This window comes from Palaemon carinicauda, chromosome 30 (genome assembly GCF_036898095.1).
Source record: "Palaemon carinicauda isolate YSFRI2023 chromosome 30, ASM3689809v2, whole genome shotgun sequence".
Taxonomy (NCBI): domain Eukaryota; kingdom Metazoa; phylum Arthropoda; class Malacostraca; order Decapoda; family Palaemonidae; genus Palaemon; species Palaemon carinicauda.
In genome coordinates, this window is record NC_090754.1 from 26,847,571 (window position 1) to 26,865,070 (window position 17,500).

A 17,500-nucleotide genomic window follows, 5' to 3' on the forward strand; every position below is an offset into this window, starting at 1 on the left:
ACGTTACCAATCAGGCCACAACAACCTATTTAGAAGGAAGTGCAATACATCTTGCACTGCAGATAAAAGGAAAGCAACCAAGAGACTCTTGTACTCTAGTAGCCTATATAGTTATAAATTTGCATTAAAACACGGTAAATGCCTGGCAATAGAATTTTTAACGTTTTAAAAACGGATATTATGACGTAAAGGAGTTATATTAGGATCACCAACCTGTAAAATATAAGAACAATATGATAAAATTACGGTCGCCTTCATTTTACTGACATACGGCTGAAACAGTATATTTTTATAAGCATCCGATTAAAATTTCGGGTTTTTTTTCAGTGACGAAATCTGTGCTGCATTCTTGAACTGCTTCGGTTGTCATTTTCTTTAAGTTTCGAAATGAAATAATGATTCTCTTGGCAATCATAACTGGCGACTTTATTTCCTTATCGTTACAGATTAAAGTACTGTTCTTATATTCAAAATCGAAAAAGTGAGTCTCTTGTCACTTTACGTAAAAACAAGGGTGCACTATGCATATCCCATCGAAGTATTGCCTCTTAAGTCATTCCAATTCGAGGATATTTCTCTTCTCACTCCAAAAGTAAACAAATAGACCCTTGTCTTTTCAAATAAAAATAAAAAATCTACTTTTATTTCTAATAGGAGAGATGAGCTATTACTGTCCTCCTCGATTGATGCAGCAAAATTTTATTCCAAGTCGAAGTAATGGATGTATGAACATTCCAGAACAAATTATTCACTTCTTCTTTTCCATCCAGATTCAAGTAACGGAATTTTTGTCCTTCAAGATGAAACTCTACTGCTCTCTCTCTCTCTCTCTCTCTCTCTCTCTCTCTCTCTCTCTCTACATCAGCTTCCTTTTTTCCAAGAATACTTCACAAGTTCTCTGCATTGTTAAAAAACCGTAATTTCAATCTGAAATTCTCCATAAAAATACACTGTTCTAAGCCGTATTTCAGTATAATACAGGCGACCGTAATTTTATCCTACTTTGGTATTATCTTTTACAGGTGGGTGACCGTAATATCACTCCTTTGCGTTAATAAATCCGTTTTTAAATCGGTAAAATCCTGGAATAAATGTTGCCAGGCATTTACCGTTTTTAATGCAAATTTTTGACAGTGTGGCAGTCCATCCAAATCGAAGTAATGGGGACAGTGATAGATAGAACAGTATTCGACCAACTGTAGAAAACAAATTTATAAAAACTCTTTGAAAACCGATTTTCTTACAAGACAGAATAAAGTCTGTTGCTGACTTTGTGTCAAACAAAAACAACGGCGTAGACCCCAGAGATGGGAGAAGAAAGATGAAGGACAATGGCAGAGAAAAGAAGGGGTCAGATATACTTGCTCAGATAGTCTCTTATCCCAGTTTCTGAAACAATGGCTATTGATATTTGTCCATTATTTCTCAATTTCTAAATGCCCTCTTCACTTCATACTATTAAAAATATGAATTAAAAAAACGGTAAATGGCTGGCAACATTTATTTCAGGATTTTTACCTTTTTAAAAACTGATATAGTGACGTTAAGGATTGATTTTACCGTCACTAACCAGCAAAAGATTATAACAAAGTAAGGTAAAATTACGGTCGCCTGTATCTTACTGAAATACGGCTGAGAACAGTATATTTTTACGTAGAATTTCCGGTTAAAATTACTGTTATTTTAACAGTGCACAAAAGTACCCATAAAAAAAATAATATAACATCTTGCAGAAAACTGAACAGCTTGAAAAGATTCCAGACGTTTCATGGATACCGAAGAAAATGTAAGACGAAGACTTAGGTCCATAGAAAAAGTCCCTAAGTTTCGTAATAAGTGACACCTGGTGGACGCATGGACAAGACACGAGGAGGTGCCTCTGCTAGATCTCATCGCCATCTATTGTAGAACTCGCTGGAGAAACCAGGTCACAGCGTTTCATTCACCTGTATGTCTGCGGAGCATTCGCACACATCTGCCTCGAATAATACTTATTGAGAGAGAGAGAGAGAGAGAGAGAGAGAGAGAGAGAGAGAAAGCTACTATATTTGACAGACATAACTAATTTTGAAAATCCTTTCCTTGTTCTAATAATTTTGGACCAAGAGAACACAACAAGTATATTTCCTATATCTTATGAAAGACGATTTAAAACCACGTTATGCAAATGCTTTATAAAAATAATCCTATTTTTTTCCATGGCATTGCCTTATATCCTTCACAATAATCGTTACATCCATGACACTCATGTCTAAAATTCACATTAAATTATTTTATACATTTAGAAAATTAGCATTAATCGACAACCCTTTTTCTAATGATAAATCATAAATTCTACAGCGGGTGTGGCGGTACGGTTGGCTTTTTCATAAAAAGTTCAGTACTGTAATAGCAGAGGGGCCTTCCGACTTCGCAAAAGAACCCATTTCTAGTGGCGATAAATCAACCAACATTATCAATTAAATTACACAATCATTTCCAAGCATTTCCTTCCGGAGTGTGAAACAAACAAACACCATCAATCGAAATAATCAAAATATACACCAGCAAACTGTTTAAAGCACATACTAATAACATTCAATTACATGAACTAATCCATATAAAAACTCACCTTTTTTCTCTGAATCTGACGAATCCAAACTAAAACGAACTCTCTTCTTCTTCCGAGATTTTGGAATATCAGACATCAGCTGTTCCTGCTCGCTTTAGAGTAATTGCATGCCCGGCATACATAAACATTTTCCCCACTATTGTTGCACATAATACAGAGTTCTGTAAACAGAAAGCGATTAAGGGATATTAGAATATGGCAAGAAAAGTTTAAAAAATATCAATAATAAAAAAGACATAATAACGATCGTTATTAACAATAATTAATCTATTTAGGACAAAACGTTATTTAGTCTAAACTCATAATCAACGACAAAATTCCCTCTGCCCATAAACAAGCGAGTTTCGCAATGTATTGAGTGCCTGTAACAATGAGCCGTTGAAATCATCTAGTCCAAAGAAGCTCAGACTGAAATTTGCAAATGCATAAGTAGCCTACTTAGGATATGAATGAACCCGGAAACAAATAGCGAAAGGTAACAATTGATCTGGTCGAAGTGAATTGGTTGCTGTGATTTATAGACGTTTTGAGAACGTACAACGACCACGAGTTACCGTATCTCTTTAAAATTTCAAATATGGGCATTGGCGGGGAATTAAAAGAAAATTTGATCAAATTGGTATGTTCAACTACCAAAAGCAGGAAGATATTCCTTCATATTGCTCAGTGGCCACTTTCCTCTTGCTAAGGGTAGAAGAGACTCTTTAGCTACGGTAAGCAGCTCTTCTAGGGGAAGGACACTGCAAAATCAAACCATTGTTTTCTAGTCTTGGGTAGTGCCATAGCCTCTGTATCTTGGTCTTCTACTGTCTTGGGTTAAAGTTCTTTTGCTTGAAGGTACGCTCTGGCACACTATTCTATCTTATTTCTCTTCCTCTTGTTTTGCTAGTTTTTAGAGTTTATAAAGGAGATATTTATTCTAATGTTCCTCTTGAAATATATTATTTTTCCTTGTTTCCTTTCCTCACTGGGCTATTTTCCCTGTTGTAGCCCCTGGGCTTATGGCATCCTGCTTTTTCAACTAGGGTTGTAGCTTAGCAAGTAATAATAATAATAGCAATTAGTAAATAAATATGTTTAAAAAATTTAAGCTAAAAACAAAACATTTGGACTGACTTCCAATAGCTTCTGAAAACCTTTGCTAAATATCTTTTAGTTTTTTTTTTTTTTTCCTGTGATAAAATCAAACCCAATGAGCAAATCAAGCATAAAAAAAAAACCTTCTTGTAATAACTAAAAAAGCACCAGTGTAATTTCACATATTCTCTACCAGCCTTTGAGTAATTCTTCACTACCAGGTTTTAAACTTGCACATTATTATTATTATTATTATTATTATTATTATTATTATTATTATTACTAGCCAAGCTACAACCCCAGTTGGAAAAGCAAGATGCTATAAGCCCAAGGGCTCCAACAGGGAAAAATAGCCCAGTGAGGAAAGAAAATAAGGATATAAATAAATAATGAAAACAAATTAACAATAACTCATTCTAAAAACAGTAAAAACGTCAAAACAGATATGTCATATATAAACTATAAAAAGACTTATGTCAGCCTGTTCAAAATAAAAAAATTTGCTGCAACTTTGAACTTTTGAAGTTCTACTGATTCAACTACTCGATTGGGAAGGTCAATTCCACAACTTAGTCACAGCTGGAATTAAACTTCTAGAATTCTGTGTAGCGTTGAGCCTCATGATGGAGAAGGCCTGACTATTTGAATTAACTGTCTGCCTAGTATTACGAATAGGATGGAATTGTACAGGAAGATCTGAATGTAAAGGACGGTCAGAATTATGAAACTATTACCTTAGGTGCTGCTGTTTTTTACCATAGATTACCTGAAAACCGAAATTACCTTACAAATATCATTACCTTAAAATTACCTTGAAACTAAGGTAATTACCTTAAAAGTTTAAACCCTGTTCACTACTTACAGCCCTTGTACAAGGTCAAGTACATTATGGGCATTTGTGTGCATCGAATTACTTTTACATACACTCCAGACCAGGAGGTACTCGACATCTTTGAGCGATGGACGGAATTTAGGACGAATAATAGGAAAAACTATGAGGATGAGAAATACTGTTTGGGAAAAGGAAGAAAAAATAGATGAATTGAGGAAAATAAAGGAAGAAATTCAGTGAAAAGAGAAGATTCAAAACTGAATAAAGAGAAATAAATAATAAAAAACTCGGAAGAAATAAAAAATTATCCGAGACTAAGTCTGAAAAGGATACGAAGGAAATTTCTTATGAAGACACATTCAGCATTAAAAATTTATTCTTTTTTTTTCTTTTTTTTTTCCTCCGACAAACTCAAGTGTAATTTTTTCAAAATCAAAGGTACAGTTGGCTTCATTAATTCCGGTACATTGATCTCCTTAGCTTCCCATGAAGTGTACCGCAATTAATGAAGCCAACTGTACTAGGCTTAATCAACCCCAAAACTACTTTTTCTTCTGAAAAAGTCATTAAGAACATTTCTTTTTATGTAGGATGAACAGGAAAGATATAGATGAAGTCTTGGTTTTGGTTTAATACAGAGTTCATTTCCATTATTTTCTTTACTTCTCTTGTGATCATGCATGACAAAGACTCCAAGCAAGAAAACACTTGAGACAACTATTTCTTAACATTAGACCATGGCTATATTCTATGGCTCAAAAAGACGATATACTTATTTAATCTCTATCAATCTCTCCCTCCCTCTCTCTCATATATATATATATATATATATATATGTGTGTGTGTGTGTGTGTGTGTTTGTGTATGTATGTGTAAAACAAAGGACAACAACATAAGAACGTGTATAAACCAATATACTTTGAAACTGAAGTATGAGAATATTTGAGTAGCATAACATGTTCTATGCAGCCAGGAGCCAGAAAGGATATCTCTTATGAGAATTTTTGACTTCATCCACCAGAGGCTTCAGCTAGTGCCGTACACTGAAATTTAAAAAAAAAAAAAATATACGATATTTCATATATATTTTAGGCCTTATAGGACTTTATTTTGAAAATTAAAAACTATACAAATTAAAAGTAGATTAAGAACTTGAACTGCTTTGGTATGCCTGGAAATGTTCTTTTAAAAGATCATGATTGATACAGTCAAAAAGAATAACTTGCCTAAATATCGTGTTGAGAGAGAGAGAGAGAGAGAGAGAGAGAGAGAGCCCGCTCTCTCTCTCTCTCTCTCTCTCTCTCTCTCTCTCTCTCTCTCTCTATATATATATATATATATATTCAAATAAGCCATATATATTTTTGATATATTAATGTCTGGATTCTCTTAACAACCTCGGGATCACAGACCCAGGCGAAATCTCACAAAGACAAGAGCTTGGCTCCGGCCGGGAATCGAACCCTGGTCGGCAAGCTTATATAGACAGTGACTAACCCACTTGGCCAAGTGGGTTAGTCACTGTCTATATAAGCTTGCCGACCAGGGTTCGATTCCCGGCCGGAGCCAAGCTCTTGTCTTTGTGAGATTTCGCCTGGGTCTGTGATCCCGAGGTTGTTAAGAGAATCCAGACATTAATATATCAAAAATATATATGGCTTATTTGAATATGAAAAACACGTAAAAATGTGCAAAATTTATCATATATATATATATATATATATATATCATTAGCCGTAACTAGTCCACTGCATGACAAAACCCTCAAAACATGTCCTTCTCATAACCAAGGCAATATTGGGAGATTGCCTTTAATAGGTAGTAGGTCGACCAGGGCACCAGTTACCTGTTCAGATACTACCACTAAAGTGTTATTGGGTCCATCGACTGGCCAGACAATAATACAATGGATCCTTCTCTCTAGTCACGGTTAATTTTCCATTGCTTACACATACACCGAATAGTCTGGGCTATTTTCATTTCTCTCTTGTTTTCTAAGTGTTTTTAGTTTATATATGAAATATATATTTTTATATTACTGTTCTTAATGTATTTTATTCTAATATTTCATTGTTTTATCTTTTAGAGCAATCATTTCCCTATCTCCTTTCCTCCCAGGGCTATTATCGCTGTTAGAACCCTTGTGCTTGTAGCATTCTGCTTTTCCAACCAGAGTTGTAGCTTCGATAATAATAATAATAATAATAATAATAATAATAACCCAGTGGTACACAACTCACAATGCAAAATCAACCGGTTTTAAATTTATGGTTACTCAACAATGACCACAATTCTTCAACTTTTTGATGCTGCACTGTACCCAGCAGAAAGTCCTTTAGCTAAAAAGTTTTATCAATTGGTAACATAATCATAATGGCTAACTTGTAACAACACATTGCTAGTCATTTGGCGCTCCATTGAAGATATAGCATCATAGAATGGTTATACAAATTTTATCACTCAACTTAGACTTGAAGTTGATCGACGTCTTATACCTGAAAAACCGGTTTGTATTATAATAAAATGATTCACCAAGATCGACATACACGCTAGGCCAAAGGGACTTCCCAAAATACCTACACACGCGCGCGCGTACATATCTATGCACCTTAGAGAGAGAGAGAGAGAGAGAGAGAGAGAGAGAGACGCTGGCCTTCATTACATATCACGAACAGCCAATCTCACATTACTGATGAATCTTTTGAGCAGTCCCCAACTTCCCAAGGAGTGGAAACTAGGAAAGTAGGCCAAGTCTGAGGCCAAAATGTTCCACTTAATTATAAAACTCGCAATTCAAATTCTACCCTTCGTAAGGTAACCCATTAATACCAGCCAGTTACAAAATGGCTATGAAACCCCAACGTTATGAAAGTTCCAATAATTTTGGGCTATCTATCATAAGAACACATGGAATAATCGTGTTACGAGACACGTGAGCAAAGTTTCACATGGTTTATCGATGTATCACGAGGCTTGGCACGTCTTCTGTAAAAAGGGGGAGGGGCTTATACAACACATGATATTTTGTAAAGACTAATAAGTGTTATTTAACGTAAACATACAAAACGATAAATTTATACTTTAGCATTCCATAGTTTTTTCATACAAAATAATTCATAATTACAAAATTCGTTAAGCATTATTAATTCATCCTACTCGGTGTGAGTAAATGACTCCGCCTCTTGCGTTACGACACCACGATTTGGCTCCGCCCACCGGGCCTCACCCATTAAGAAGCTCCCAAACTCACGTGTTCGGCTAGTACGCTAAGGTTTCGTAAAATCTGGACCTTTTAAATGGCATGCTTAGGACGATAGAGCTAAATCTAGTTTCCATTAATTTCATATATTTTATCCAACTTCATCCTTAAATCCTCCCAAAATTTAAAGGACAACTGAAAATCATTAATATGATAAAATGAAAGCCAAAATCACTTACGAAAAACGTTCAAAATCGAAAGGTAAACATCTATATAAAGCCATAAGCAAAAGTTTAATGCTTATCCCTAAGTGTCCTTGTAACATTAATTTACTAACATTTTTTCTTTTGCTAAGCGCTTGTTAATTATTCGTCCTTGTGCAAGCACGAGCTCTTGTCCCAAAATGTGTTTAAAAGGCAAACAGGACACGGTATGAAATCTATCATTGCGGATTATTCATATTTCTTATCTCGTAAAAATTCCCACTCCCCCCAAAAAATCGCCTGTTGAGTAACAAAAGATTTGGGTCCCTCAAGCTGTCGGCTTAGTAACATTAAACGTGGGGCTGCTTCAAACAAACAAACCGACAGACACACGCGCGCATGCGAGGTTCCCTTCGCACATTGAGCCTCTCGCCGAAGGATTCTATAACGGTTTTAGTCGATGATGCTTTCCTTCCACAAATAAAAGACTATTATTTATAAAATGGAAACAGAAGACCGATGAATGTAAAGAAACCGCTGCCCTGCCAGGATAAAGGTATCGGAAGCAGGTTATATTTGATTATAAGGCAATGGAAGTATTCATTATTCGACGGTGAAACGAGGTTAGCGACAGGGCGGGGGGGGGGGGGGGGGGGGGAGGGATCATGAAGGGTTAGTCGACTACCATACACCAACAATTACAGAAAACACTACCTCAAGGCCGCAACGTGATTGTCATACTTTACTTCCGGAGAGAGAGAGAGAGAGAGAGAGAGAGAGAGAGAGAGAGAGAGAGAGAGAGAGAGAGAGAGAAGGGGGAGGGCTAAGAACAAAACGGACGCGAAGAGCGCTTAAAATCACCATATCCTTAATTTTATTTTATTTAGTAATATTGACTATTATACTACTGCAAAATTATCCAAAGGCAGAAAAAAAAATAAAAGAAGATAAGATGTAAAGTTAACCAAACGAGGATGAAGAGAACCAATAGACAGATACAAAATAACAGAAACATTACAACGAAGAAGAAAGGGCTTTGAACATCGATCATTAACTTGCACGACAAGACGCAGGAAGAAGGAAGTTGCGAATTTAATAGTGACGGGACAGACAGCGGGGTGCCCATGAATAGATATTTCGGCCAATCAAGGACGCCACGCTGTGCATGGCATGCAGCCCTAGTACTAACCAGCGTAGCACAGCCTTTGCAAAAAGAGGGCGATCATGCAAACTCCAAAATAAATGGGTCATGGCAACATATGCGTGACATTATCGCATGCGAATCTAAACGGTGGAGAAGAGAACCGATATTGGAAGAGGATATTTTAGCTTCAACCAAATACCCCGTTTTCTTGCTTACAACCTAGGAAGAACAACCAAAAGGACACAAGTCTTGGGCCCGGTAGAATCCTGCAATACAAAACTTCAGGTCAGGGTCAGCACATCCTTTTAATCAGTGAAAATGAAACCCGTGTGAGAGGTAACAATACTATATAGGCAAAAGAGGTGTGCAATGTCCTATGGCAACTTACTGACCCCCTCCAGAGAGCATCGAGATTAAAGAGGCTGCAAACGGCACTATCGTAAAGCTGTATTTTCTCCAGGTCAGTTCTATAAACACAAAATAACTAAACACTCTAACAGTCATTTGCATACTACCATAGTTTGAGAACAAATACAAACAAGAAACTAATAGACATGAACCTTATTCCTACCAACAAGCAAATAAGCTCGAGGTAGCGAGTGTGCCAATTAGAACATTAAAATATCAACCTTATAGTACTGAAAGATCCTAGGTTGACTTGAAATCATTGGTCAAGGAACCAAACCAAAACATCTGCAAACAATCATGCAAGACTGAATCGTTCCAAGAGAGAGAGAGAGAGAGGAGAGAGAGAGAGGAGAGAGAGAGAGGGAGAGGGAGAGAGAGAGAGAGAGAGAGAGAGAGAGAGAGAAGCGTGCACGTATTAACACATGTTCTCGATGGCAGTATCGTCAGAGTAAACCATTTCAACCCTCTTTCGATATGAAAGGTTTGCACGAGAACAGACGGTAGAATTTCTCTCTCTCTCTCTCTCTCCTCTCTCTCTCTCTCTCTCTCTCTCTCCTTCTCTCTCTCTCTCTCTCTCTCTCTCTCGTGAAATTTAGGAGGCAAATATAAAAATCCGAATATTCCATTAATCAAATTTCATACCAAGACCTTGGGTTTTGCCATGAGAAACTAAAGGTGGTTTTCAAGTGATATTTTCATAGTCACGTGCAGTTTCTCTGATATGAAAGGAGTCACCGTTGCACGGTGCACATGCAGAAGAGAGAGAGAGAGAGAGAGAGAGAGAGAGAGAGAGAGAGTGCAAACTGTTGCAATAAACTGTGCTATACCGTTTTCCAATCGATATCAGACAATTCCACTTCAACACAACCACGTAAGAGGCAACAGCATGAAGGCCGAAATTTAAAATCAATTTTCTCAACTGGGCAAGTTTCTTTCCAAATCCCTAACCATTATGTTCATCATTAATTCGATTCATTGAGTCCCCCGTATTTATTTCACCATTCTTTGGGCTCACAATTTGCTCTCTGATCTTTCTCATCGCATTAACCCTGTACATCGAATTCCAAAGTAAACTTATACTTTAGCCTTTGTTTCTCAGGCGATTCTTAACCTCCTTCCGATTCGGATGACCACATTTCCTTGCACTTATCCCTGGGCAGGATTAATAGAGTACTCAATGAGTAGAGTACTCTATTAATCCTGTCACTGAAGACATCAAAGTCTCGTCTACAGTTTGGTCTAGGCCTAGGGGAATCAACAGACGCCACTGTTAGAGCCATTCTCGGTGGCCACGTATCAACGCGCTCTTGAAACGCTTGAATCAACATAGTTTGAATTAATAAAGCTAGATTTGATTAGATTTATCGATTCGGGCTAAATATCCGGGTACTAGGCCTAGCCTTTGATACCATTAAGCACCAAAGTTCATCTAAGGTGAAAACCTAGAAGGATTTATTTTTCCTCCAAGGTAAAAGTTAGACGAGGTTTGATAGAAGATGAAAAGAAGGAAGCGAGAACGGAACTAAGGTAAAAGGATATAAGGTTAGTTCAACTAGAGTCAAAGAGACCGTACAAACATCCCTAAGTAACGCCTACAGCGTTGCCGAGTGAGGAGCACTGGAGGCACTATCCCGTAACAGCCAATTCAAGTTATTGACAACAAATGCTTCCAAAAAATCCTGATATTATTATTATTATTATTATTAATTTCCAAGAAAATTACATATAAATATAAGATTCAAGATTACTCCGGTAACATTCACCGACATGTCGATCTAGAAAGAAAAAACGTTCTCTCTCTCTCTCTCTCTCTCTCTCTCTCTCTCTCATGGTCACTATACCACCTGCATAGCCTTCGACTCCACGTGACCTTATGCTGCTCGTGAAGAAAACAAAATTCCGGGAGGTGAAGGAGATAATGATTACCCTAATCGCTTTATCAATAGATAAATAGATATGCGTCAGCTTTGTTAATATCCATCAACACTTTTCGATAAATTAATTTATGTCGTTTTTCATAATCTTAGATCCCTGCACATATACTAACATATATATATATATATATATATATAATATATATATATACAGTATATATATATAATATATACAGTATATATATATATATATAGTATATATATATATATATATATATGCACTGATATATATGATGTGCGTGTGTCTGTGTGTGTATCATCACCATCATCATCATCATCAGACATTGTGAATTTCACAAACAATAAATGCTTCAATGAAACGCCTTTGTCCTTACAGATACACTTGTTTAGACTCGGAACAAATGTATCTGTAAAGACAACGGCAGAAAAACTTACCAATTATACCTGTGTGTGTATTGTGTAGGATAGATAAGAGGTTAAAGGTGTCTGGTTTCAGTTCAAGATTCATCAGAATAGATACTCAGCAGAACGTCAGCCCAACCCCAACTTTGGTGCCCAACCACAGCAGTGGCCACCCCAGTAAACAGCTTAAAACTAAAGGTCCCGGGCGGGGATCGATCTGTTGCCATGCCTGTGCTAGGCAAACACGTTACCACTGTACTAGCTAGATGCAAGATGAAATTGGAACACCAGTTTGGTGTTTATCTTGGATCTGTGGTAGTCGCATGTAAAAAGACTTAGTGGGACCTTTCAGCTTCTTTGTTCCGCACAAAACGCTTGCATCTTTCCAGTGTCAGCACACACTTGGGGAGTCAAGAACTTGGTAGTTTTCTAGCACCACAGACCAAGAACATGCGCGAAAAAACGTCCCATTTAAGAAAATAATGAAAAGCAATGTAGATGATGAAAGGAATGGTAATAAAATATGTATGGGAAGGAATGTGGATAGCATAATGGCGCCATAAGCAATAAACACCTCAGATGCCACACTCAATTCATTACAATATTCAAAGGAAGATTATGACGGGATACTAACGCCCCTAAGAAGATATAAGAGACAGAAGTGACCAGGAAATATCATATAACAGCATCAAAGGCAATTTTGTCCTGGAAGTTCAACTGACGAAGGAAGGAATGGGACGACGGAGCATAAACTAAGTTGGCTTTTTAAACTTTATAAGAGAAATGTGTTCTCGATTTAAATATCAAAAGTTCTCGAACGAAACTGCTCGTAATACGCACAATATGAACTTATTATTTTTCCGCTTTTGTAAAACTTGATCTCACAAATAAAAGTAATTTTAAACAAAAGTCTGAGACAAAGACAACTTCCGAATATTGGAAAAGAAACCACAGATAAGGATGACTTAAGCGATGACATCAAACGAAGGGAAATGACGAAAAGACCAACAGACGAGACAGACGCCTTCTAACAAGACCCACAGCAGACTTACGCAATTCACAACATCCTCCGGGGTCAGGGAGAAGGGGGGGGGGGGCTGCTGGCCCCCAAACATTATCACATTTGCTAACAAATTCAATTGGACGATACATACCGGGAAGTAGCTTCGCCTCAATAAATGCAATTCCCCTTTGCCAAAATCATGTAATACGTGACGTCACTTGCAGCCGTGACGTCACTAGTGTCATGACGTGTGCTATAACGAGAAATCGAATCCAGACCTAATAGGTGACACAAGACGGGTTAATTGCACTCCAGCATCACGACGTGAAATGTATCTTTTCTTGTCAATCGACTTATCGAGTGACATTAATTCCTGGCAGCAATTACATCGCAACTAAGTGGGATGTGATCGGCATAAGTCGGGAATTATGTCACACCAATAGGACGGAATTAGGAATTAGGATATTGCGGGTAACGGGAGATTTGTCTTTTTAATAGGAACCCACAATCGACCTAGTTCCTGATTAGCAGTAATAAACGGCTTGTCTGCCACCGATGGTCAAACGCACGTAATAATAAACGTGGAAAAGAGCGGCGTAGAATAATGGGTAAGAACTCAAAATAGACGAACAAAAAAATGCGTTATATAAAAAATAATACACTCTTTAATGATAACCTTGAGGCGTCAATGACCTGAGACGTCAATGACCTGAGGCGTCAATGACCTTAGACGTCAGGAAGCCAGAAAACCTTAAATCAATCAATTAATGATAACCTTGAGTCTTAAAAAAACTAAAACCTATCTCTGGGTTGTGTTAACTTATTGGATCTGCTGGACTGGGGTTCGAGACTCGCTCAAGCTCGATAGATTCTTATAGTATCTACTAACTCACCCTCCTTGTGTGCTAAGGATTTGGGCTTTCGGGGAGCCTATGGGTCTACCAACTGAGCCATCAGCAACCATCGCCTGGCCCTCCTTGGTCCTAACTTGGGTGGAAAGGGGACTAGGGCGCTGATCATAGGTATATATAGTTATTCTCTGGACATTTTGTAACTATCCCTTGCTTCTGCCATTCATGAGTGACCTTTAAACTTTTATGGCATTGTTTCATTGTCCAGTATTTTCCAATTGACATTTTTTCTAGAAACCAAAGAACTCTTAACCGTCTATTCAAACAAAGCCTTTAATATCCCTTATATAATAAAGAGCAAGTCTCTCTCTCTCTCTCTCTCTCTCTCTCTCTCTCTCTCTCACATATATATATATACATATGTATATACATATATATATACATATATATATATGTATATATATATCATATATACATACAATATATATACAAATATACATATATACACATATAATATATACATATATATACACACATTATATACATACATATACACACATAATATACATACACACACACACATATATATATATATATATATATACTGTATATGTTAGATAGGAAAGGAGGCGTGGTAGGAGAGGGTTGAATCTGTGTGCACGTGTGTTTTCATATTTATCTAAATATTTAGCCATCATTTTGGACGGGTCGCATAAACTAGTACTAAATAATGTATGAAGTCACAAGGCAATCTGTTATGGCACTTTATTTGTGTATTATTTACTATCGCCTGTTTGAAAGTGTTAGACCTTTGTAAAACGCAACTCAAATAGTTAATTGTCTTTTAGGCTCATTCAATATAAGAGTTTTCCAATCTTTAATAATAATAAAAATAATAATAATAATACGGTATATACCAAAGCGATCGGTAATACCTTTGAATCCGCTAATAGCCAAAGATGCAGCTTAGAGCGGATTGCACACACACACAGGTAACAGTATAGGCCTACAGTAAGGCGAAAGTACACATGAAAGCATATTAATCGTTATCTTATAGACCTAGAATACACCTCTCGCAAAATAACAAGTCACATAATGAGCAAGAGACAGAAGGAAAATCAAATAATAAGAATGATCTTCCTGATCGAGTAGTTGAATCAGTAGAACTTCAAAAGTTCAAAGTTGGAGCAAATGTTTTTATGTTCACCAGGCGGACATGAGTCTTTTTATAGTTTATATATGACATATCTATTTTTGACGTTATTAATAGTTTATATATGACATATCTATTTTTGACGTTATTAATAGTTTATATATGACATCTATTTTGACGTTGTTAATAGTTTATATATGACATATCTATTTTGACGTTGTTACTGTTTTTAGAATGATTTATTGTTATTTTTTTTCCCATCATTTATTTATTTCCTTATTTCCTTTCCTCACTGGGCTATTTTTCCCTATTGGAGCCCTTGGGCTTATAGCATCTAGCTTTTCCAACTAGGGTTGTAGCTTGGCTAATAATAATAATAATAATAATAATAATAATAATCCAAAGTGAAAGGATTTCACGGATATAAAAACAATTAAGTTTGAATAGGAGCAGAACCAACTATAAAAAAAAAAAAATCAATTCTTTAAAGTGAGGCAGATTTGCACAGACTCGCAGGGGTGACCTTTTAAAGCCGGAAAAGTTTCCTGATCGCTGATTGGTTGGACAAAATAATTCTAACCAATCAGATAGCAGGAAACTTTTCCGAGCTAAAAGGACACCGCTGCGAGTCGGTGCTAATGCGCCTCATTAAAAAAAATTGAGTATAGAACGGGAACTGGGAAGAGCGCATACCCCCACCGCCACTTTTGTCAGCAAGAAAACTGATAATGTTCATGCAAATCGGATAAATAATAACCGCGATATAGCAAAAATAAGTTTTTGACATTATCGTTAACTTGACCTTCAACACAATCACTTACAGAGTTCTCCCAGAATCATGGCCAATTATTCCACCAAATTTCATGAAATTCGGTCAAAGAGTTTTGGAGTCATGAGAATCACAAACGTACAGACAGACAATACCTATCAAAACATAACCTTCGCCGGGTAATCAGAAAAGAGCTGAGCCACAAACAAGGGCAAACAACAATTGCTTATGTGTTTAAATAGGAAATAAGAGCTAGATCAACATACAAAAATGAAAGAGCTACACCACTATTCAAGAAGATAGAAGAGTTCAGCCTATCAGCAAGATCAATGTAGAAAAGCACTCTGAGAGTGCAGACCTCCACCACGGGACTTATTTCTCGAAACCAGCTTGCCTTTGCCAGAATCAATTTAGACCGTAGGCGTACATAAAAGTGTGTAACAACCATACGCGAACTCAGGGTTGAGGTTAGAATAAATTCGATCGACCTTGACCTTTGACCTACACTAGGTCTTTCAAAACTGAACCACTTCCACTTCTCAAAATAACAATTAATCACTGATAGTTTCACTATTATATGAGTAAAATTGTGTCCGGGAAGCTGTTCACAAACAAACAAACGGACAAACCGAGGCGAAAACATAACCTCCTCCCAACTTCGTTGCAGAGGTAATAAGAAGTAAAAGGTTGAAAAAGAAACAGGAAAAAAAATAAGAAATAAATAAACGTAAGCATTAAATGAAATAAGTACAATACGGTCGAAAAAAGACTAGCAACTATGCATCACTAATACGAATATCTCAGCTTGAAATAATCCTAAATGAGGAAACAGTAGAAAAAAAATAAAGAGCTCTTGAATAATACAGTACAGTGGGTGTGGAAAGCAGATAGTATGAAAGCGATATCAACATGAAAAAAAAAAAAAAAAAAAAAAAAAAAACCAGCCTAAGACCGAAAGTGGGTGTCTAAATAAAATGGGAAATAAGAGGGTAAATCTAAAAGTAAATATTGCAAGGAATAAAAAACTCATCTCCAAACAAAAATGAAAATAAAAGATTAGTTGTATCGACGACGAATTTCTTGATAATTCAAAATTTTGGTATTTTTCAAATTATTAGTCAAATTCAAATTCGGTCATTCCTAGATAAATAAAACTAAAAAGTAATAGTATTTATAAATTGTGTGCATATATATATATATATATATATATATTCAAATAAGCCATATATATTTTTGATACATTAATGTCTGGATTCTCTTAACGACCTCGGGATCAGAGCCCCAGGTGAAATCACACAAAGACAAGAGCTTGGGTCCGGCCGGGAATCGAACCCTAGTCGGCAAGCTTGTATAGACAGTGACTAAACCACTTGGCCAAGTGGTTTAGTCACTGTCTATACAAGCTTGCCGACCAGGGTTCGATTCCCGGCCGGACCCAAGCTCTTGTCTTTGTGTGATTTCACCTGGGGCTCTGATCCCGAGGTCGTTAAGAGAATCCAGACATTAATGTATCAAAAATATATATGGCTTATTTGAATATGAAAAACACGTCTAAATGTGAAAAATTTATTATATATATATATATATATATACACACATTTGTGTGTATATATACACACACATATATACATATATATACATATATATACATATATAAATATATATACATATACATATACATACATATACATATATACATACACATATACATACAGTATATATAATACATATATACATATACATATACATATATATACAGTATATATAATACATATGCATATATAGTATATATATATATATATAATATAGACATGTATATACATATATATACAGTATATATATAATATATATACATATATATACAGTATATATAATATATACATATATAATATATATAATATATAATATATATAAATACAATTATATATAATATATATATATACAATTATATAT

The 17,500-nt window shown here is 36.1% G+C and overlaps 1 protein-coding gene across 6 annotated transcripts in view; it reads right to left on the reverse strand.

Moving 5' to 3' along the window:
- Window positions 1-17,500, reverse strand: part of tim (timeless) — a 251,784-nt gene that overhangs the window by 183,119 nt on the left and 51,165 nt on the right. For 4 of the 6 annotated variants that reach the window (XM_068353514.1, XM_068353513.1, XM_068353516.1 and 1 more), the window contains one exon: window positions 2,612-2,772. In XM_068353514.1, coding sequence (XP_068209615.1) covers window positions 2,612-2,687 — 76 coding nt within the window. In that variant the 5' untranslated portion in view covers window positions 2,688-2,772. Of the gene's footprint in view, window positions 1-2,611; window positions 2,773-17,500 lie in introns of those variants that run through there. The other 2 variants (XM_068353519.1, XM_068353512.1) reach the window with 1 other exon arrangement.